The 23,817-nt window shown below is 41.9% G+C and overlaps 2 protein-coding genes across 3 annotated transcripts in view; one reads left to right on the forward strand and one right to left on the reverse strand.

Moving 5' to 3' along the window:
* The window catches only part of phlpp1 (PH domain and leucine rich repeat protein phosphatase 1), a 43,377-nt gene extending 26,986 nt beyond the window's left edge, over window positions 1-16,391 (forward strand). For both annotated transcript variants that reach the window (XM_069157457.1, XM_069157458.1), the window contains 15 exons: window positions 317-442; window positions 1,249-1,397; window positions 5,387-5,533; window positions 7,033-7,260; window positions 8,328-8,530; window positions 8,890-8,950; window positions 9,485-9,580; window positions 10,245-10,400; window positions 10,738-10,938; window positions 11,953-12,115; window positions 12,211-12,341; window positions 12,549-12,662; window positions 13,117-13,311; window positions 13,466-13,694; window positions 13,787-16,391. In XM_069157457.1, the coding sequence (XP_069013558.1) occupies window positions 317-442; window positions 1,249-1,397; window positions 5,387-5,533; window positions 7,033-7,260; window positions 8,328-8,530; window positions 8,890-8,950; window positions 9,485-9,580; window positions 10,245-10,400; window positions 10,738-10,938; window positions 11,953-12,115; window positions 12,211-12,341; window positions 12,549-12,662; window positions 13,117-13,311; window positions 13,466-13,694; window positions 13,787-15,103 (3,516 nt within the window). In that variant the 3' untranslated portion in view covers window positions 15,104-16,391. The remainder of the gene's footprint in view (window positions 1-316; window positions 443-1,248; window positions 1,398-5,386; window positions 5,534-7,032; window positions 7,261-8,327; window positions 8,531-8,889; window positions 8,951-9,484; window positions 9,581-10,244; window positions 10,401-10,737; window positions 10,939-11,952; window positions 12,116-12,210; window positions 12,342-12,548; window positions 12,663-13,116; window positions 13,312-13,465; window positions 13,695-13,786) is intronic.
* Window positions 16,392-16,507: 116 nt separating this feature from the next.
* Window positions 16,508-23,574, reverse strand: mep1bb (meprin A subunit beta b). The gene is made up of 14 exons (XM_069158029.1): window positions 23,500-23,574; window positions 23,360-23,378; window positions 23,203-23,253; window positions 23,073-23,116; window positions 22,875-22,953; window positions 21,758-21,875; window positions 21,411-21,589; window positions 20,534-20,752; window positions 20,101-20,253; window positions 19,518-19,733; window positions 18,936-19,403; window positions 18,637-18,816; window positions 18,131-18,275; window positions 16,508-16,946 (listed from the first exon to the last, which is right to left on the reverse strand). The coding sequence occupies exons 1-14, from the start codon at window positions 23,572-23,574 to the stop codon at window positions 16,724-16,726; spliced, it is 2,169 nt and encodes a 722-aa protein (XP_069014130.1). The 3' UTR covers window positions 16,508-16,723.
* Between the last annotated feature and the right edge of the window lie 243 nt (window positions 23,575-23,817).

Below are 23,817 nucleotides of genomic sequence, written 5' to 3' on the forward strand. Positions count from 1 at the left end.
ACATGTGTTTGTTATATGATCGAGCTTGCCTTATATATTTTCATGAGTGTGCTCCTGGTTGACTGAATTAGTCTATCCTGCAGGCATTAAGCATCTTATTTCCTTCAACAGAAGCCTTTTCAAATGAGAAATAATCTATTGAGACATGTATATGTCATATTTTCCTCTCTGTTTCCTTTGCTGTTATTTCCTGACTGTATAGGGATTGGGGTATCATTTATATTCAGAAGGGGTTCAGAGATGTCAGTATTTCAGACTCTGATGTCACTCTTTTGTGTGTGTGTGTGTGTGTGTGTGTGTGTGTGTGTGACTACAGGTGGAGGAGGTGAAGAAGCACAATCACTGTTTGGCCTTCAGCTCGGCAGGGCCTCAGAGTCAAACCTACTATGTCAGCTTTGACAGCTTCACGGAGCACCTGCGCTGGCACAGACACGCTGCCAAGGTATTGTGTTTGCATGAGAGATCGAGAAAGAGGACGAGAACAGGAGCTTAGGCTCCTTGGGGCTCAACTTGCGGTTGAGCTGCATTGTATATTAGAACATGTGCGACTGCACTACAACCACCACAATCCTACTGCCGTATGAGCTGAGTGGACTGAAAACTGCACATATTCCACTGCTGTCCAATCTGTAATAGATAGCTTAAGTGTCTCTGTTTGCACTCACACACATAAACACCACTCGTGGCTCTCTCTCCTTTTTTCTCATTTGAACTCAAGTAGGCCATAGCCAGAAAACCTCTTTTCTAAATATTAACAGGGACATGCATGTCACCAGCACCCTGAGGGCCACTCAGAATAGAAGCCTGGATAGAAGCAGCACGTGCTCTGGTGACAACTGCTGAGCCTCTAGCTAACTCCACTCTGAAAGGCTTCAGTTCACAGATTGTAGATTTGCTCCTTTGAGATGAGGCAGACGTTTATGCTGTCATTTCATTTTAGATTGCAGCCTCCAATGATTCTTTGAATTTGACTAACAAATGACCACAGGCTGCCTACTCTACACATCTGCAGTTAACTAGATTACATAATATTGTAATGTGTGATGTTAGGTAGGGTCACTAACTTAACTTCTGACTCTCTAATCCTAAGAAGACTGCTGCAGAGAGACATTTAACCCCCTAGCAGCACGTTAGAAACGTATACAGTAAATCAGTAAAGTCTTGTGTGGTCGAGGTAATCTTGTTTAACTCCACGCTCCTCTCTTTCACCTGTCCACTCTCCTTCCTTTCCTCTCCACCTCCTTCTAGATGGTGTCCCAGAGAATCAACTCGGTAGATCTGTCCTGCTGCAGTTTGGAGCACCTTCCTCCCAACCTCTTCTATAGCCACGACCTCACCCACCTCAACCTCAAACACAACTTCCTGCCTGCAGACCAGCGCCTACAGCAGCTGCAGAGGTACAATGCCATCATAAACATACAGTAAACACACCTGAGTTTACACTATAATGTAAACAGACAGGACAAAATGGAAGATAAGGGAAGAGAGGATAGAAAAGAGGAGGCATTAAAGGTGAAGGAGACGCTTCAGTTTCAATGGGCTGGTTTGAGCAAGGTGAAATTTGAGGCACAATAAGGTTTAGAAAAGCTTTGCATAACTTAGCCACGACAGGAGCTGGGATGGGCTGTTGCACAATGAGGCGAGAGACGAGACAACAACACAGTGAGGCTTCTCTTGAAGCAGCAGGTCATGGCTGGTTGATTTGGACAGCTTTAGCTTTCGCCTACAATTTGCAAGCCACCGACCTGAGCAGTCTAGGACCGGGGCCATTGGCACATGGGGACCACAGAGGCTAGCCAGGGCTGTACTGGGCTAGGTCAGATGAGCCGAGAGCCCAGAAGGGTAGATGTGTCTGCAGGGAAGCTTTTAATGTGCCTGGCCTTCCTCATTCTTTATCTCTGTGGGCACCATCTGCTGCACGCTTATCATGGTCCCAGATTAAAGACCCCAGCCAAGATATACGTGTTCATGTGCGCGTGCATGCACTTGCATTCATATACACACTGGTGCACTTTCTGTCCTGTCACAGCATCTCTTTGTGAAGTTTATTGCCAGAATAATTCAAGCATTTAACTGATTTTGATTCTGGAATGTGTGATAGCTGTATCTGCAGAATAGAGCATCCGTGTGTGTGTGTTTGTGTGTGTGTGTGTGTGTGCGTGCGTGCGTGCGTGCGTGCGTGTGTGTGCGTGCGTGCGTGTGAGAGGGAGAGTTGCTTGCTTGTATGCAACAGAAATAGTAGCTGTAGGCTACAGATTTGGGGTCAGTGCATACAAAGTCTTGATACAGTATGGCATTTTTTTTTTTTTTTCATTTGAGGATGGCTGCACTGCAGGAATCCTTGTTTGCGTGGCTGTGCATGTGTACTCTTGCACGCTTTTTTGTCTTCCTGATAAAAGAAAAAAAAAACAATGAATGAAGCCAAGATTTTCTACCACTGTCATTTTTTTAATTTTTTTTAATTATATATAATTTTGAATCCCCTGAATTATGACTGGTGTTAAAATTAGGATGTGAGGGAAATTACTAGCTTTTCCATCAGAGTGAGTGATGTACTGCTCCCCCGCTGGTCAAGTGAGATAACATCTTATTAGATTTTCCAAACGTAAGTAGGCTCATCCGCATTTGACCCAGCATGACAGAAAAAGAGGTCAGTAATGAGAAAGAGATAAATAGTTAGCTGAAAATAGAGGGGTTCTGACAGAAACATGCAGCAGAGTTACTTGAGTACTGGCTTTCGCCTGAGAGACTCGGGTCAGAAGAGCTGGAGTCAAGAACAATATTACTCTGTGTGCAGCCTCTGTGAATGTGGGTGTATGTGTTTTGGTGTGGACTGTTGTGTGAGAGTCTGTTTTTGTTTCAGTATAAACAATGGCTTTCACTGACATCTAACATGGGGTCATAGTGCTTTGTATTTTTCCAAGAGCGATGGAATGTGTGAACCTGCCACATGCCTCTCCCTCACTCTCTCTTTTCTTTCTGGCCAAATACTAACTGGTGATTTGCCAATCAGATATGCAGAATCAGTTGTCTGGGATACTAGCTCTTTCCTCTGGCATGGGACTGCCTTCCCAGCATGCATCTCTCTGTGAAACAGAGGTCAACACCCACTGAGGGGAATGGCTGGCGCTCCGTGCATACGATTGAACCTTTGGCCGGTTTATTTACACATGTATGATAGTTTAGTGAGTTATGAAGGACATCAAAGTCATGGAAATGAAGGGAAAAGGAGAGAGAAAGAGAGGAAAGATAGAGGGGTGGCAGAAAGACAAATTTCAGGATTAAAGGGGTTATTTAAGGACACACGGAGGGTTTAAAGTTGCATTCATTGATTTATGGGACAGTTATTGGCAGCAGAAGAAGTGCAGTGTTACCCTATTATGACCTTATAGAGTTGATATAGTAAAAGTGTGAGCAATCAGTGGCTTATTTTTACACTTTCAGCAGACAGAGAAACTTTAGCATCCAGTTACAGTTGTAGATCTGTTCACATAATGAATATAAATCAAATATTAATTTGACACATCCCTCCAGTTTGCTCTTGACCAATTTCTGAGAAACATTTATGACTTTTTAGCTGCTAAATGCTTGTCTGTGTTCACCAGCTAGTTTCTTACTTTGTTTATCTGATGTTTGGTGCTCACCAGGTGTACAATGTGTCTATCAGAGCTTTAGCTAAAAGATCAAAACTGCTTACAATGTCCACAAATGAAGTTAATGACTGTGGAGTCCTTGGCTGGACCCTTAAAACAATGAGCTAATAAAGGCTAAAAGGCTCTGTAGAGCTGTTGGGAACTATCCAGTTGGAAACTTATTTGACAAAAATGTTGCCTGGTGCAGTTTTTTGGGTTATTTGGGCTCAGCTGAGCAAACTAAAAACACCTTACTATCAGCATTAACCCTCATTGGAGTTGTTTTTCTTTCCACCTGATGAATGTAACTCCAATATTCACTCCATTCAGCTCTGTTTTGGCAAAAACACTTGAGTCTCAATTACCATCTGACCACTAACATTGTCTTTGTGACATCTGGTTGACGGGCAGTGAGGATTTATCAGAGCTGTTTTGGTAAAAGAGAAAAGCAGCTGGAGATTAGGTTGATGGGAGTTGAATTTGTGCTGTGTAAAAGTGAAACAATAAGCTGAAATAAGTCAAATGTCGAGAAGTAAAGAAAAATGCATATGTTGCAGATGGTTCTCTTTGAGGTCATGACTACAAGCAAAACATCTTGCTCATAGTTCCTCAATTGATGATATATATGATAAGACAGAATGACACACACATGGGGAGGGAGTCTGAGGAGGGGGTATGAGCATTACTCAGCAGATTGCAGAGGCTGATTTAATGGTAGAATGACATTTTCCCACATACTCTCCACCCACCGCCTGCAGGAGTCACCCTCAGCTGGAATTACTTGGCCACCCTAATCAATAGCCCTGCCATCTCGGTTGCCTTTTCACTCCATCTCCGTGATACACTGTATGAATGTGTGTGTGTGTAATCTGTGTGCGTATATAGCGTGGAAAATCAAGTGTCAGTGTGAGCAGCTGTTCCAGTGTGCAGTGCTAATATGGTCATCTCTGGCCACCTATCTGCTCTGTCTGTGATAGGTGATAGCATGTTGCGTGTGTGTGTGTGTGTGTGTGTGTGTGTGTGTGTGTGTGTGTGTGTGTGTGTGTGTGTGTGTGTGTGTAGATGGATAAAAAAAGACAGGGAGTCATTTCCCCTGCTTCACTTTGTTCCCTTGGCTCCCTCCTCCCTGAGGGTCTCACCCATGTGAAGGTCACCGGTCTGCCATGGGACAGCACTGAATACCACTGGCCATTGGTGTTTAAATGAACAACACAGACGTCTGTGCTGCACTTGTTTGCTCAACAATCAAATGAGAAGGTTTAGCCCCACTGTTATGTTTGTTTATGGATGTGTTTTTCACTTTTTAAAAAAAACCTGTGTAAGCTACATTTTGCTACATTCTCCATGAATATATTTATGAATATGTTATACTCTCTTGTAATATTAATGTTGACAAGATACAACCACACTCCTACTGAATCACCCCCTTCTCTTCTCTTCTCTTCTCTTCTCTTCTCTTCTCTTCTCTTCTCTTCTCTTCTCTTCTCTTCTCTTCTCTTCTCTTCTCTTCTCTTCTCTTCTCTTCTCTTCTCTTCTCTTCAGGTTTACCAGGTTTCCCATTCAAAGCATTTCCAAATGTCAAAATATTATGAATTGACTAAAATCTGCCATTTGGGTTGACCAGGTTTCCCAATTGTCAACTTGAATGGCAGAAAGATTGAGTGGTTGAACAGTTCCCAAATGGCACTCACTTACATTTGGAAAACCAGGGTTTCTCTTCTCTTCTAATTAAAAATGGTATCATTCATTTCCAGGTTTTCTCGTCTGCGGAGCCTCAACCTGTCCAACAACCACCTTTGCCAGTTCCCTCTGGCCATCTGTGACATCCCCACCCTGATGGAGGTCAACCTCAGCTGTAACTACCTGACCTCCGTCCCCAGCTCTGTTGGTGCCATGACCAAGTAAGCACAAAAGGAACTTACTGAGGACACAGAAATAATGAAAGCAATAATTATCTTTTTTTTTTTTTTTTTTTTTTTTTTTTTTTACCAATCTCCTAATTTGCAAGATCTAAATCTTTGGTAAAGTCAGAGGCTCAATAAATCTACAATACACAAATCATTTTTTCATTTGCTGGTTAACTTACTGTTGATTTTTCTGGTGTTTACTTTACCTCTCTACCATTCGCTGCTGGTAATCACTGAACTCCTTCACTCATTCTAAAGGATTGTATCTGCTGATTTGGGCCGATGCTCGCTTGCACTGATGCCATCGTAGAGCTCGACAGCCAGTGAGCCTTTTCACAAACCAACCGCATTTTTGCCTCTTTGAGTGTCAAAAGTTTACATAGCCAAATGTGGGAATTACCTAGCAACAATCATATGGCATAAAAGCCACAAGGATGTACTTTGCCAGTTCCAACATATGTGCAAACAACAGCATAACTTGTACAGGTCATCTGCGGTGCTTGCCAGTGACATTTGACCTCAGTCATGGAGCGTGCCATGTCTGTTTATTTTCTGGTCTGCATGAGTTAAAATTCACTCTGGTCCATTTTTTTGTATTTATACATTCCCTCTTGCCTTTAAATTGTTTTATTCACCTTGGTATTGAGCTGATTTGTTGTGGAGAATGCACTTCTGGTATCGTCCTCTTTTTTGTTGCACACCGTAGTATTTTTTTAGGAAGCTAATTGCATTTCTCTCAAGCACTGTACTGCCAGTAAAACATGGGTCCTTTGGATGAACCACTAAATTAACATTTTCTGAAATGAGTTGTCTCTTGGTTGTGAAGGCTGAAAATTATGTATGTCTTACTTGAGATGACAGTGTTACCTTGTACCCCCAAAAATGTCACATTTCTTAGATTCTAAGAACACCTTCAAGAGGATTGAACGTAGCAGATTTTCTTTGGCTGAATGCCAAAGTAGTCTCATTAATGCTCAGCACATTTTATGTTTTGTTTGAGCTCCTCTACTATCCATTTGCATGAGCAAAAGCGTCTTACTTACTCTTCACAAGAGTGTCAAAAATATTGACTCGATAAAGTAAGGGTCTTAAACATGAAGAATCATGCATTATTCGGTTCATTTTATTCCACCATGACAGTGGAGATTAAGAGGGTAATTAAGTAACTGGTTCAGTGCTGACACCTTAGATAGTGCATGTACTTCAAACTCAAACCTCACTTGAAACTAAGCATACAGGTATGTGGCTTGAAACAGGGCCAGATGAGAAGTTAGTCTCCGAGAATGATCTGGTATGCCTGTAAATTCCTGAAGTGGCCCAGTAGGGCATTTATGCTGCTACTGCCATCTGCTGGACATTAAGTTTACTGACTGAGGATGTGGAAATTGTTTAACAAGTCCTTGTTCATACAACATTATATATCTTGAGTTAAAATACTTGCGCAAATCTTTCATGAAACAAGTCAATTGTCTAACCTTCTCTTCCTCTCTCAGTTTGCAGACGTTCCTGTTAGATGGAAACAGTTTAAACGACCTGCCAAATGAGCTGGGGTCCCTCCAGAGGCTGAGCTACTTAGGCCTTTCTTTCAACGAGTTCACCCACGTGCCCCAGGTGCTGGAGCGGCTGACCTCCATGGAGAAGCTGTGCATGGCTGGCAACCACCTCGAAACGCTCACACTGCAGAACTTCAGACTGCTCCATGTCAAACACATCGATCTAAGGTACGACAGTGCAGGGAGATTATTACAAATGTGTTTAAAAGATTTTGATTGTCATGGAATTTATCATTGAACTCTGAGAGTTTTGTCAAACACAAGTATCACCTAAAGTCCCCGTTCATGCATGTCCCGAGCACTGTACTCAACGACACGTTATCCCACTAATGATAGAAACAAAAACACAGGGAGGAATCCAGAACATGAGCAGACAGCACGAAATCAGGAAATCATTTGCCCACAGTGGCTCCATCAGGTGCGTTCTCATAGTCTACAAAAACACAGAGCTGTAGTGACTTGCACTATTTTACAGTTAATACTTCACTACTTCCGACTTTAATTAAATAGAGTTTTTAATTTGTTTGTGTTTTGTTTTTTTTCTCACCTGTTTGGAGAAATATCATTTGTATGTCTGTCACGGTTGGGTTTTCTTTTTGAAACATGTGATGAAAAGTTCTAAGTGAGTGATGATTTGATAGTGATGTGTCAAACATTTGCTGGTCTTTGGTTATAAGCGCTTACTGCTTTTGTCCTTTTAAGGTAAATTTAGATATCATTTCTGTGGGTCTTGCGTTGTTTGTTGAACTAAAAGCATTTTGAGGAAGTCCTCTTGAAATTTGTGAACTTCCACGTCTTTAGGGTAGAGCGTTGTCTACCGAGACAAACCAGGCAGGGACAATTCAGCTTGTCTGTTGCTTTGATTCAAATATATTGAAAACTGAATTCTGGTATTTGTTTAAGGAAAATAATAATATGTTTATGTCTTTTAGTTTTTGGTTTTGAATAACTGAGTGCTTGATCCTTTTAAGACATCAGCTACAGGTGAAACAATAATAATCAAATATAGAAAATTATTCATGGTGCATGGTTTACAAATCAAAAGCACTAACTAGTCCCTGCTCTCTCTGTCCATCACTGTTGCACATAGGACAACTGAGTACCAAACAAACCAACAAAACTGTACAATATATCAGCAATCACCTAAAGGCATGTTACCTGCCTTACAAGAAAGAGCCACAGCCTGATCCAATATGAGATGAACCTTTGCTTTTCCTCCCTGCCTACTCTGTCAGGTTGAATAAGATCTCCATCATGGTGCCAGATGAGCCTGACCTCCTGAGGCACGTGACCCAGCTGGACGTGAGGGATAACAGGCTGACGGACCTGGACGCTTCAGTCTTTCCCAGGCTGGAGGTGCTTCACTGCGAGAGGAACCACATCGCCATCATCAAGACCAAGGGTTGTTTGCTCAAAGGCATCTACGCCTCCAACAATGGTGGGTTTGGCACGCAGAACCCCATGTTATCTGCACACTACCACCTTGCTTGTTTCTAAACTGAAATCACAAATGTATGTCTCTCTTCTTTGAAGTTTTACGACACAGTATATGTCATCTCACAGATGGCATTTCTGTTTATATATATATAACTCTATTTCAACCCATGCTTGTCTGTCCACATAAACTTTTTTTCAACATTGCAGCAGTCTGATTGCTTCTCTGCATCATTCCTCTCTAGCTTGTCATCACCATGGTCCCCCTCCCAAAATCTCCCCTTCATTTCCCATCCACCTGCTTTTGTAATAGGCCGCGTCTGTCCTTGCTGTAGGTTAATGTGTTTGGGTTTCTCCCTACAGAGCTACAACAACTGGATGTCAGTCCTGTGCCTTCCAATCTTAGCTACATGGATATCTCGAGGTGAGAGAAATTCACAAGGAACACAAAAGTATCACGCAATAACACAAATTGAAAAAACTACGTGGAAATGTATCTCATTTATAGTACAACCTCTGAGAAGTGTGGTCAAATATCAACTCAGAAAGCCATCATTGTTTAACCATGTCAATCGTGACCTTTGACACAACCTCTGATTGTTCAGCGAATGTTAGGCTTCTGTACTTATCTTATTTGTGGTCAATAAAAGGGAAAGAGAGACTCTACTTTGACTCGTACGCTATTTGAAAAACATTTTTGAAGACTTTACCCTATGGCCTTGAGAGTGTCAGACTTAAGATAATTTTTTTCAAGTTGTAAGTGCTGTTCCGTATTTGTCTGAAACACAACACAGCAGATACTTCAGTTACCTCAGAAACTGAATATGAAATATTATAAAACATGGGGAAGAAAAGCTCATTTTCAACCAGAACTGAAGTTGAGTAAATCCACGGCTTTATCTCACTTTAAAAACTACACATCATTTCTCATCATCGTCGCCCTCTTTTCCTCCTGTAGGAACCATATGGATTCCCTGCCAGACTGGCTGTGTGAAGCTAAGAAACTGGAAGTTCTGGACGTGAGCCACAACCTCATCACTGAGCTCCCAGCGCGGTGAGTCTCTCTCACAGCTAATGTGTCTGTAAATGGAGCACAATGCTGTATTATTCCCCCTGCCCTTTGTCAGCCAGTCATCTATCCCCATAGAGCCTCATAAATCACACAAGATAGCCTGTAACCTCCACAGCCTTCGTCCATTCACTTCCTCTTTATATAGCCTTTTAGAAGGTCAGTTCAGATGCACCTCTTCCTCTTCTCTGTGTGTCACAGTGACACTGTCAACCTGGCTCCCTCTGCTTCTCTCTCCCTCAATTTATTTTTTACCCAATAAGTGTCAGAATGATGAATTTCACCTGCGGGCTCCACTAGAGGTGCAGCTATTTTCTGATTTTCTATCCTCATCCACACCCCAATCCTCCTCCCACTATCCTCATTTCGATAACAGTTTTAGTCCTTCCTCAGTTACAGTCCCCTCATTCCTGAGCATCTATCTATCTATCTATCTATCTATCTATCTATCTATCTATCTATCTATCTATCTGTCTATCTGTCTATCTGTCTGTCTGTCTGTCTGTCTGTCTGTCTGTCTGTCTGTCTCTCTGCCGGTCCGTCGGTCGGTCTGTCTGTCTGTCCAACTCTGTACTTTCATAAGAGTCTGATTGTTTATCATTAATTTTCTAGCACTGACCCAACCATCTGTATATTCCTTGTGCTGCAGGTTGTTATGCAGCAACAGTCTGAGGAAGCTGAGTGCAGGACATAACCAGCTGCAGAAGCTGCCCGAAAGAGTGGAGCGCCCTCTTCTGGAGGTTTTAGACATACAGCACAATCAACTGGTGGAGCTGCCCTGCAACCTGTTCCTCAAATCTGACAGGTAACCTTAATCATGAGCTGGAAGTGATTTTTATATTTATTTTTTTTTTTTTTAACTTCTGTGCACCCAACATTTGACAAGAAGATTAAGTGTGGGTAAAATTCCGGTATATGAGGATAAAAGGCCGAAATTACATTTTTAATCAAGGACGAGATAACCAAGGGCGAGGATGACAGGCAAATGAAAAACAACCAAGCCGTATTTTTTTAATGGTGGGGTCATAGAAGAATAAATCTATGTAGAAGTTTGTGATTAAAGTTATTCATCTAAAAATTTGCATGTTCCAGTCGGGAAGATAACAAAAATAATTGTGCACTTTCATCACTTTTACTTTCAGTTTACGATGCGTAAATGCATCGGCCAATAAGCTGGAGCAACTGCCACCATCCAGTCTATCAGAAGAAAGCCACAGCATCCTGCAGGAACTCTACCTGACCAACAACCGGCTGACGGACAAGTGTGTACCCATGCTAACAGGACATACACACCTACGAGTTTTACACATGGCCTACAACCATCTCCAGACATTCCCGGCCAGGTAAAAAACTCAAAATCTTAACTCTTCTCTCTAATCACCTATGTTTTACACTAGAGCTGGAACTAATGATTGTTTAGTAGTTGTTTTTTTTTTCATTTATTTAATCATTTATATTGACCATTTAGTCCAAAGAATGTCCGCAAATCATGAAAAATGCCTTTCACAATTCCCAACAGCGCAATAATATTTTGTCCGACTAATAGCTCAAAATCCAACCAGATGCAGCTTACAGTAACATAAAAAAAAAAAAAAAGAGAAAAGCAGATCCTCACATTTGCGCAGATGGAACCAGTGAATTTTTCTGGCAATGACAAATAATTGATTTCCAACCAGTCTAAAGAAAATATTTTCCCTCACGCTAGGTCAGAGTCCCTACACTGATCACCCTAACATTAATTGAATATATACCCATCCCTGCACTCTGCCTGACAGTGTATTCAAACCCAGGACCTTCTTACTATCAAGACACTGTGCTAACAGTTGTGTTGCTGACAGTTGTGTGGCTAAACGTTGTGCTACCCTTTGGTTTTATTTCACTAAACACAAACTACAAGCATTTAAGTATTCTACACCTGGGCTTAATTTGAATACAATAACGATTACCGAAAAAAACATATTGTTGCAATATGTATTCTAAAAAGAACTGGGTAATACAGCAGATGCAGAGTGGGAAATGATTAAAAAAAATAAATAAATAAATAATTTAAAAAAAAATTGCTTGCCAGCAAGGTTTCAGCATAGCTTAGTAATTAACTGCATCAGAAGTTTATTTTTTTTTATTTTATTTTTGTTGAACTCTTCTGTTCTAGTGGAATAAGTTTAGTGTCAAATTTGCATTATCGAGTCGTGGAGCAAAACTTTTCGTCAGACATGCAAGGTGAGGGTCACATGACCCCGATAGCTGGCATCAATAGGCCTCTTTTACCGTATAGTTTTCAGTCATTCGATGAACCAATTAATCGTGTCAGCGCGATATACATTTCAGCTCACCGATTGCTTCTCTTTGTCCTTCAGTAAAATGGCCAAGTTGGAGGAGCTTGAGGAGATTGACCTGAGTGGAAACATGCTGAAGACTGTCCCCACCACCATCATGAACTGCCGGCGAATGCACACACTCATCGCCCACTCCAACGCCATCGAGGTCTTTCCTGAAGTCATGCAGCTGATGGAGATGAAAGTAAGCATGGGGCGACAACGACATCTCTGTGAGCTCCTGCGCTCGCACTGCACATGCATTTGTGTGAGTGCTGACATCTTGTCTTCCGTTGTCAGTGTGTGGATCTGAGCTGCAACGAGCTGAGTGAGATCGCTCTACCCGAGAATCTGCCTCCAAAGCTTCAGGAGCTGGACCTCACTGGAAACCCTCGTCTCAACCTGGACCACAAGACCCTCGAGCAGCTTAAGTATGTCATTAATTCTCTGCAGGCCTTTCTGATTTATAGTGGACTTCTATAGACCTGTTAGTATGAATTGAGTTGTTGTTTTTTTAATATATATACATATATGTATAGTCTATTTCTTTTGGTAAAGCCGGAGGGTGCTTTATGTATCCTTGTGCTTCAAAATGCCACAGTAAATATGATCATTTTTTATGTTTTCTTCTTTTCCAGTAATATTCGCTGCTTCCGTATTGATCCGCCTCCAACCTTTTCATCAAATGAGGCATCTGGTGGGCCTGCTGTGTGGAGTCATGGTTACACAGAGGCCTCGGGCGTCAAGAACAAGTGAGTTCAATTCGATCAATGATGAAACAACAAACACCATCGCACTCGTCCATTGAAGCCTCACTAATCCAAACCAATGAGCATTGTTGAAGCCACATGACTAATGATGAAAATATTGAAGGCGTGGTTGTTGAAAACAAGAATCATGTACATTCACATGCCAAAACATCTCTGTATGGGCTACACTGCCAATTCAACACTTAAAGGTACATTCTGAAGAGAAGATATGAGCAACTGTGTGTATTTTGTCTTTATTTTCACATATGTGGGTGAGGCTTGATAGTCTGCTATGATGCCAGTGGGTTTGAGGTTTTGCTCTACAGTCAAATGAATCACAGAAGGCATTGTGTCCTTTGTTATTAGTGTGTGGAGTGACATTATCAATATATGAACAGAAGAGTTATTATGCCTTTGCAGCGCTCTTTGTATCCTCACACAGCTTCTTTCTTTTCAGACTCTGTGTCGCGGCCCTTTCAGTAAACAGTTTCTGTGGGAGTCGTGAAGCTCTCTACGGTGTATTTGACGGAGACAAGAATGTGGAAGTGCCCTATCTTTTGCAGTGCACCATGAATGATGTGCTGGCTGAAGAGCTACACAAGACAAAGAGCGAAGAGGACTACATGACCAACACCTTCCTCGTCATGCAAAGGTACAAGAAAGGGTTTGACCAGCTTGTTTTGTGCTATTTCCTCCATTCATCTGTAATTCTCTTATTCACAAAACATTCATCGTATGTTTCTAGTTTTTAATCTCTGCACAATTAAACCCCCTCTCGCTGTGTCGTGTTTTTTCTGCCCCTGTAGGAAACTTGGAACTGCAGGACAGAAACTGGGCGGCTCGGCGGCTCTGTGTCACATTCGCCATGACCCCACCGACCCTGCAGGCTGCTTCACCCTCACAGCTGCTAATGTGGGCAAGTGCCAGGCCATCCTGTGCCGCGACGGAAAGCCCTTGTCCCTGTCACTGCTTCACAACGTAGGGCTCGAGGAAGAATACCGCAGGATCAGGCAGCACAGGGCTATCGTCACTGAGGTAGAGATCCCTGAAATCAGTGCAGCACAATCAGTCAGTTAAATGTACTTTTCGACGAGCACTGTACTGATTTGTTTGCTCTTTTCCCACAGGACAACAAGGTGAATGGCGTGACCGATTCCACACGAATCATGGGCTACTCCTTCCTTTACCCTTCCGTCATCCCTTGTCCCTATGTGCAGACGGTCACTCTCACCCCTCAGGATGAGTTCTTCATTCTGGGTAGCCGGGGCCTATGGGACGCTGTGTCTCCCACCGAGGCTGTGGAGGCCGTTCGGAACGTCCCCGACGGCCTGGCCGCTGCTAAAAAGCTGTGCACGCTGGCGCAGGGCTACGGCTGCACCGACAGCCTCAGCGCTGTCGTGGTCCAGCTCAGTGTGAGTGAGGACTGCTGCTCTTGCTGCTGTTCTGAGCCCCCCCAGCCACCTCCCAGCCCCGGCTTGGGCCCCTATCCTCCATCGTCCTCTGCCATCAAGGAGCGGCCTTCGGATGGCTCCCTCCCCGTGCCCCCTTCCTCCTGCAGTGAAATCAGCAGTGAGATCAGTACCAGTGAGATGAGCAGCGAGGTGGGCTCCACAGCTTCATCCGATGAGCCTCCGCAGAGCTCCTTAGTGCTACTACAGGAACAGCCCCACCACCCTCACCTCCACCTGCATCATCAGGCCCACTTGATGTCCCTACAGCACCAGCAAGCGCACACAACTAACCAGCCCTGCCAGTATCTGTTCCCAAGTTCGGAGCTGCCTTCTGCCCGCAGCTGCTGTGCCCTCCATCCTGCCTGCTTAGCAGGCTCCTTTCAGAGGCAGCTGTCTAGTGCCACCTTCTCCAGCGCCTTGTCTGACAACGGGCTGGACAGCGAAGACGAAGAGCCCATTGCTGGCGTTTTCTCTAATGGGAGCCGTGTGGAAGTAGAGGCCGATGTTCACTGTCTGAAAGCGGAGTCCTTGTCCTCATCGCCCCAAACATCGGTACACTCATCTTCTGTTCAGGAACGCACCCTGCTCACACTCCCCCCACCTCCGCCACCACCATGCACCCCAGAGCCACTCGAGGAAGCCGTCGACATGAGCCAAGGGGAGGCTGAGAACGAGCTTGAGAGGGATGAGTCGTGGCAAAGTGTCGGGCCTGGAGGTGGGGACGGAGGAAAGTTGGCAGGAAAAAGAAGGGTTAATGGTTCGGTGGCGCGCCAGGAAAAGAGTCACAACCTTATTGAGGTAGCTGCTGACGCTCCCTGTAAAAAGTCCGGGGGTTACTTCACAGCTCCAGCCCAACCTGACCCGGATGACCAGTTCATCATTCCCCCTGAGCTGGAGGAGGAGGTGAAGGAAATCATGAAGCAGCATCAGCAGAAGCAGCAGAAGCCGCCTGGGACAGATCAACCCACGGACTACTACGACACCCCTCTCTGAGCAGCAGCACCACCAACTACAGCCTCAACTCCTCAAAGTCAACCTAACCACTCTGATTTCCCCACGTGCGGACACAAACAAATGAGTTTCTTCAAGAGGCTGTGAATTGCACATGAATAAGTTGAATGCATCTTTTTCGAAGCAGCTCTGCACAGCCTCAACATTGGAGAAACATACGCTCTAACCTGCTCCATTCATAGAATAAACAAGCAAATGAGCCCTTTAATGATACTCAACCCTCTTGAATAGCCTGTGGACACATCTCCTGGTGTCCGTGGTCGTGCCCTTCTCGCACACTGTGGAACGATATTTTTACATTAGACAACCAGCTGAGTATGTAATCAACACTAGTCTCTTTGCAATAGCATTAGCTTGCAACAACACTTGTTAATATGGATAACAATTCCATGGTTTATTGTTTTGTAAGAAATTACCATATCTTTTAATGTGAAAGCAGTGAAGTTGCTGAAAGAACTTTTTAAAAACAGAGACACATCATCTTTTTATTATCAGTGAACCATGTCGAATGGTACACCATTAATACCACACCTAACTGTTGTAGATAGGGCACTTAAAATACTGTATTTCTTCAGTAAATCATGGCTCTTGGCCTGTAAAATGGCATAGAAATTTTTTGTAGAAATTTGCAATACTAACTCCTAGGAGTTGCATACTCTTTATGGTGACTCAGTCACTTTTACTAATCTTCTCTGAGAGAAATGGTGATTTTTTTTTTTTTTTCCAATGATTGTAAATAAGAGAAATGTTGTATACTGATGCTTTTAAATGTCGGTGAAGGTTTTAGTGGTGGGGAGGATGTGTTGTTTGCTCTTATGGAGGTGTCACCCCCCCCCCCCTCTCCTCCCTTTATCTTACAATTTAGACCCACAAATATGACACACACACGTGCACACAAAATCACAAACACACATACACGTAAATGTGCAATTGCTGGTCAGAAATCCCAACATTCCATGCAATATAACGACACAAAGTTTGCTCCACTTTGTTTAATTGTGATGTCCTGTAGTCATCACTGTATCTATTAAACACTAATAGACCGATATTTGCATGCACACACACACACACACACACACGCATATACATACACACACACTGTACATGGACACTCACAGGTAATATTAGTCCCACCTCCCTCCTACAGTAACTGTTATCACCGGCATGACTGTGTCAAGTTCAGTAATACAAACAAATATATCCACATGGAAAAGAAACAACACAAATGTTCCTGTCTTTGGTATAATAAATTTTAAATTTGTGAGTATAACTCTTGTTCTCTGGGACTTGTTTTTAGAAATTAATAGAAAATCAGTGAAGTGGCTCATTGTTTGTGCTTTTAAAATAATTTATTCAACAAGTTAATTTTCTTACATTTTGCTCGAGTTTTTACATCGAATGACCAGCAGGGGGCATTCTAATACAATGTTTTGATCCGGTATGTAATGACTTAGCCTATAAACATAACCTTAATTCTATATATGCAAAACCCGGTTTATACAATATTTAGCAGAAAAAAAAAATGCTGATTTATTTGACTTAAAGTCGTGTTCTTCTGTTCACCAAGTTGTCATTGCAAAGTTTAGGGTCCCTGACGGTCTATTAGAATGGCACATTGACATGCATGTTTTCCGTGACAACACTGGTTTCATCATTGTGTTTCTTATACTTCTTCTTAACACAGATGACACTGACCACTGTAATCACCAACATTACTCCCAGTATAGACAGTGAAGCAGCAAGTGCAAGATTGGTTTTATCCTTGGCGGACCCCTTGGACTGACACCTGTCTCCGTAGTACCACCAGTCATCTCCCACCACACACCTAAAGAGCAGAGGAGAAAGGTAGAACATGAAAGAGAAATATCAGACTTTTTTTTTTTTAGATGGTGATAAAAAAAATTGGTGGAAAGTATGAGATAAACTTAACCTAATGGGAAATGGTGAGAGAGTAAATGATTCACTGTGGAACTCATCAGCAGCAGCTTTTCCAGATAGATATTAATCAAGAATTTGTCATATAACTACAGGAAATACCCTGGAGTCTTTTAAAATATTTGCATCCAGAGTGTTCTTAAAGTAATATTAAGCAGAAATTTGGGGAAATACATTCATATACTTTCTTGCCAAGACTTAGACAAAAAGATTGATATGCCTCTCATGAGCAAATTATAAATATGTGGCTCATATCAGCAGATGGTGAGGTTCGCTGAGTACGAAGACAAAAAAAAACAGGTCAACATCTCCCTGGGCACTGTCAAGTCCAAAGGTAACAAAACGTTACTGCAGAAATAGTCCCAGGAAGCAAGCAATACCAGGTCTGCCGTCTGGCGTGTTGTTGGGTGTGTTGCAGGTGGATGGTGCTCTACAAATTGGGTGGCTGCAGTGCATTAGCAGCCAATGCTACAGGAGAACCATTGGTGGATAGACACTGTGCTTAATGACTGCACAATACGTTCATAACATTTGAGATAAAACACAAATTAAAAGGTTAAATGCAAAAAAAAAAAAATCTGAATAAAATAAGATTAGTAAAACAGCCTGCTGTGGGCCAGAAAATCTGCCTACACTGCAGCTGCCTCTCTCGCTGCCGTGGAGTTCTGCTCATAACTCATGTAAAACTGTAAAACTAAAACTGTCTTACAAAATGTTTGTACAGATTAAACCAAGCCAGATATAATTTATAACTAGCTTCAGAGGTGCATTCAAATGATTTTTTTTTTATTATTATTATTTTTTTTTTAATTCTTTTTGTATTCTAATTCACATGCAAGTCAGCATTGGTACTGAAAAATACCTGTAATATTTCACTGATTTAGAGATTTCCCTATCATATGGGATATATTCAATCTTACTCAGGCTGTATTTGGATTGTAAATCCCAGCTGTCAAGAGGCTGTTTGAACTGAACATCTATTGAATACCCAACTTCAAATTGATTTCAACATCTAGGCCTGGCTTGTTGTTACATTCGCAGACTAGTGAGTGTGGTAAAAAAAATAGTGCTCACCTGCAAGCGGCTTTGCCTTCATCCACGACACAGACACCATCATTCTGACAATGCACATTGAGGCAGGCATTAAAAGTGATGGAAGTGGTGACAGGTTGTTCGGTTGTAAGAGGCAGAGGCTGGGTCACCGTCAGATGGGAAACGTCTGAAGAGGGACAGCAAATGAGAAAGCATCAGTTAAATGGATCCAAGTGGGGGAGCTGAAGGACAGGATGGCATCATTTACTCGGGTGTTTTTATGACAAGTGGATATATGAATCATTGATTGTAATCCTACTTAATCCTTCTAATGCTGCTTGAACGACTGGCAGAGAAGAGTATAGCATAATTAATAGGTAACTGATCCCATGAAAGGATGAATGTAGTTTCAGCAAAAAATGCTCACATACATTGTAAACTTTTGGGCAATACTTTTCTTCCCTTATTTCTTTAATTTGTTTGGACACACAGAATGTTTTTTTATGATAAAAATCTTTTGAGTTTAAACTGTAATCGAGTGCTTTTACCCTCCATGGTGAGGAGAAAGATGGCGTCTCCTCCCTTGATAAAATCCCTGCTTTTGGCTCTGAGGTGGGTGAGGTACACCGCTGTACCGGCGCCTGGTCCTCTGAAATACTTCAATCCATCTGTATCGTTGACCTCAACGCCAACCTTGCGAGGATCATCCCAGAAAAACTGATCAGAGTCTGTTCAAAAGAAGGTTGAAAGGGTGCCTGAATACATTATTCCAGAAAAAATACTACTCTAATGATTTGTTTATAGGAGCAATTTATTTGACATTTTTCGATAGTGAAAATACCTGCACCTGTTGCCTTCATGTTGGGGTCAGTGGTGATACTGCGCTGGTTGGACATGCGCTTTTGGATGTGTGGGTTCTGGTCCATTAGCATCATGGTTATCTGTTTCCAGGGGCACGGCCATTTCTGTCCTGTGTCCCCTTCACGGGCCACCAGATGAGCATAGGCTGACAGGCCGCCCGGGTAGTCTGCCTTGCCGCTGGGGTATAGCTCCATTTGGAAGGTGTAACCCTCCTTTGAGGTGTATGGGGGGCTAAAGATAGGTGTGTCTGTTGGGGTGTTTTCCATAACATGACTGAAGTTTTTCACCCGCCATATAAACTCTGGGCAGGTGGTCGCAGAAAGGTTGATGTCATCCAGGGACAGTCCCCCTGCTAGGGGCCCTGAGCCCTCCTTGGTCCCTTGAAAGACAACGCGGAATTTTGTTTTGACGTCTAGACTCACATGGTGCAGCTGCCACAGCTCCTGAGGGGATCCTGTTACAGCACATGAGGTAAAAGCATATATCAAACAGGAAATACACCATGGTCACATTTCAGGAAAATGCGAACAGCAAATTCTGAGCAGTAATAAGATTTCGTAATAGTCACCATCTATGGTCTTTATAAAGCGCAGTTGTCCGTTGGGGTCAGCTCTGTCATACTCTTTGACGTAGATCTTCAGTGTGTCGCTGGGGCCAGCGCTGTTGTAGTAGAAGAACTGCAGACATTGGTAACCTCTTTTGGGATAAAGCAGCCTGCTCTCCAGCAGTGCGACATCTCCAGTGTTGGCTTTGCCAGTGCTGAAGTGCATGAAATACCCTGAGCCTGAAGATATTAATGTCATTGAATCAATATTGTCAATATTTAGGTGTTATTGCATTGTGAATGAAAAGAGGAAAGTGTATTCAGGCATACTGTAGCAATAATTAAAAGAAGGGTTCACATTTTTACAGGCTAGGAGGAGATTCATGATAATGAGAATCTAATGTAAAAGATGAATCTTTTAGTATGTTTAGCTTGTTTTCACTATGGAGAGGAAGAACAGCTGCAGGGACCAATAAGTCTTTCAGCATACATACAGGCATATCAACGTTGTTATAAGACAAAATCACTCAAATGTGAACCTATCCTTTAATGAAGTAAAGTGTATCTTCATGATGTGGCATGCATATCCCTCCGACATCATTCTCACCAGTGCATTTGCCCATGTTGGAGTAGTCGGTGTCAGGCCCGCCATCAGCTTGGGAAACCCTGACCCAGTCGGCCTTATCCCCTTGTCCCTGGATCATACCACAGATGTTCTCACGTTCCAAGTCACATGAGTCCAGGAAGGTGTAGCCCTGGGCTACAACACATTTCATAAACATATGTAGTGCAGGAGTACTTTGAACTGCAATAAACTGATCAATTACACAGCGAGGAGAATGTTGTGCTTATCCGCATATTGCCACTTGGCAAAGATTCAAGAGATAAGTCCCCTCACAACACGGCTTATCTCACAACATTATTCATTGGAACTAGCTGTGATAAAACGTGGAATTAAATTGATCAGCAGCTGTGGTTCCAGCTGATATTTCTAACGCAAAACATTAAAAACAACTTGGGTGGTGGTCGTTGACTCTTACTGCAGTTATAGAGGCGGTGCAGCTTGAGGATGTCACTGTCGCTGAACTCCATCCGCTGGCCGATGACATCACTGAAAGCAGGGATCTTGGTGACGATGGTGGGCTCAATGCCATCACGGAAGGCGTTTTTACTGTAGTGCATCATGGAGCCGTAGTCGTACGGTACACCCAAAGAGCTGGATGTAGTGTCATTGTAGGTGTTAAAGTTGTGTTCCTTACCTGCAGATCAGACATTTTTTAAGATGTCAGTGCAGTTGAATTCATTTTCACATTGCATTATTCCAACATGTGAATGTAGGGGTGGATTTCAGGGATGTGTTTCTGATATCACTCATAAAATCTGGTTATAAGCAGGTTTTTAAAGCCTATATACAAGACCCATGACATATCAAAGTACACAGTACTATGATGTTTCAGAAGTTTTTAAAGAATGAAATACTTTCAAAATAAATTTGACAACAATTTGATGAGCATGTGTCAATACCAACCACTAAGACATTCTGATTTGTTTATACTGTAATATGTCTTTTGCTTATCTTAAAAAAAGGGCCTTGAGAACAGCACATGCACAGGCTTATCACTCAAGCAGTAAATCAAATGTGCAGTCCTTTCCTTTCAGTCCTTCATAACAAACCTCTTAAACAGTGCTTGGACTGAAGGGATTTTTCTGCTTTGTTAGACTGTCAATTATGTGAAAAGCTCACATATATGTTATGAATGGAAGCTATTTGGTCCACCTTAATCTCACAAAATTATAATCATACTTGTGTAAACAAAATTATGGAGTGGATATGTCATAAAGAGATGAATGACATGTGGGAGCATGAATGGGCAGTGTTTATGATTTAGTTGGCTGTAACAGTGAGAGGTTCAGTACCCGCTGAGATGCGGTCCCACATGATTTTGACATAATCGTCGCGGTCTGCCCTGGACTGCTCATGCCAGAAACCCAGAGCATGAAGGAATTCATGTTCAATGGTGGCGATTCGGTCACAGTTGTTCCCTATTGACAATCTCTGTTTCCCAACTTGACGGTTACCAACGGAGGAGAAACAGCTATTGGAAAGAAAACAAGGCTTTTATAACCCTCACAAAGAATCTGCAATGTCTTATCTCAAAGACTTTTCTTGTTATCAAAAATACACAGAACATATAATTATTTAATCCCTGAGAAAGTACATATTGTCTTGCCATCTAAGCAGAATTTAGCCCTCTGTGTCTTACCCGCTCCCTTTAAATATGGAAATGTAATTTGCTTCTCCGCTCCAAGGCTTGAAGTCGATGCAGGTCTTGAGCCGATACTGCTCAAAAGCCTTAAGAATCACACCTTTTGCGTTGATCTCTACAAAGAACATAATAAATCAGTTCAAGTAAAGATGAAAAAAATATGTCTTCCAAATCCCCTTTTTAAGAATGACTACAATGCAATGTAAATGCAGAAAAGGGGCACTGTTGAATTAGTTAAGCCTGCTAAGGTTCAGTATTAAATCTTCTCTGATAAGGGCTCACATGTCTGACTCACTGCATCAGCTGTAAATGACTGAACATCAAACATACAGTATACACCCAGTGTTGCTATAAAGCCGCAAAACATGAAATAAGTAAAAAGTGAAATAAAAACAAGGAAAATATTTGCATGTACTATTTGCTGGAGGGTTGAAGTCAGACATCATTGGTGAAAAAAGTAGTCCACTTATTTACTTAAGAAGAAATTGCAATGCCACAAATTCGAAATACTCCATTGCAAGTCCCGAATTCAAATTCTTTAACAGAAAATAAGTAATACTACAGCAAATATTAGCAATAAACGATAGCATACTCGAAGTTTAAAAAGTGATAGTCCCCATTATGGTCCCTTTCAGTTTTATGATATTATCAATATTGTTATATCAGTATCATCTTTACTTTTGATGTATTAAGATATACATTTGATTAAGGAGAATCTATTTTTTAACTGCTTCATATATGTTGGGTGGTTCAATCTAATACAGTGAATTATATGTTTTGATTAAATGTTTTGTATGTGCAATCCTGATCTCGGAAATTAACTTTTAAATGTGGCTGTTAAATAGGAAAACGTAGAGAAAATTTGAAATTTTCATCTGAAATGTAGTAAAGTTGAAGTATAAATTTATTTATTTTTTTAAACTTACTTTACTAAACACTAAAATGATGCAAAAGTACTTAGTGCACTGTCCTTCACTTATAGCAAAGTACGAATACAGTATATGCCAATATTATTTAAAATGGATTTATTTTATTCTAAAACTGTTTTGCAGAGACATTCTCCAGACCCCCATTAGCTGAAATAGCTTTCCAATTTTCAAACAGGCACTCTTACCTAAGTCATCTTCCATGTAGTATGGGATCGTCTTTGGCCACCTGTACTCGCCCCCTATTATGGAGTTTCGAGTTTGTCTCTGCAGCGGCCAGCGAAAGCAACCACAAAGGTCGGAAGGAACATAATGAGTAATGGATAAGCTTTCTCCATAAACTTCAGTTGTGCAGGTGAAAATTATAAGCAGTTAACGTAACATACCTCATCAAGTACAATGTCCCCCTCTACAAGATTCAACCCTGCCTCTAAGGGGACCAAGCAAAGAAAATTGGTCAATTTGAATATTGAATAAAAAGGTGGAAACAAGAAGAAAAGGGATCTTTCTACATACCTTCATTGATGTCAAAAATGTCCAGGTCCCGTCCACCATCCACATCATAGTCTGTAAGTGCAGTAAGTAATGTGAAAATAAATGTGAAGAAAGTTAATATGAAAATTACTTAAAAAAAACAAACAGTGTCTGTGACTTGCTTGAGAAAAAGCTTTACCTGTTATTTTTGCTGTGGGCTGAACAATATAAAATAAAAAGGTAATTGTTATTGATTAGCAAATTTATCTTGATAAAGTTTAGGTTATAATGAGAGTATCTTAGTAAAAAAAAAAAAAAAAAAAAAAAAAAAATCCTCACCAAGCAAAGAGAAGTACCACAAAGAAGGCATACAATGTGAAGAACAAGCACACCTGTAGGTTTTCTTCCTGCCATGTCTTAGAATCTCCCTCCACATGGGAGCATGCAGGTGACAGACACTGAGCTCAGACAGACACTCGGGAAGCAGAAATCAGGGAGGGCCATGTGGGGAATAAAATAAACCACGTGAACAAGTTAATGACTAACAGAGGTGTAAAGGGTCTGAGTTATACAACAACTTCAATCTACTCTGTTATCTGTCAACAAATCTTTACACATTTGCAGGGGGCAGCAAAACTGCTGTGTAGCCTGCCTAAC

The sequence above is a fragment of the Embiotoca jacksoni genome, unplaced genomic scaffold, assembly GCF_022577435.1.
Source record: "Embiotoca jacksoni isolate LCO1_2020_lvr unplaced genomic scaffold, fEmbJac1.0.p SCAF_22, whole genome shotgun sequence".
NCBI lineage: Eukaryota > Metazoa > Chordata > Actinopteri > Embiotocidae > Embiotoca > Embiotoca jacksoni.

What these genes read in the sequence shown, in the direction of transcription:
- mep1bb (XM_069158029.1), bottom strand. Translation starts at nt 23,574, where the DNA reads ATGGCAGGAAGAAAACCTACAGGTGTGCTTGTTCTTCACATTGTATGC. An exon ending in GGGACATTGTACTTGATGAG is followed by an intron (nt 22,954 to 23,072) that starts GTATGTTACGTT and finishes TGGCCGCTGCAG; the next exon opens with AGACAAACTCGAAACTCCAT. An exon ending in GAAGGCAAAGCCGCTTGCAG is followed by an intron (nt 16,947 to 18,130) that starts GTGAGCACTATT and finishes TCTGCTCTTTAG; the next exon opens with GTGTGTGGTGGGAGATGACT.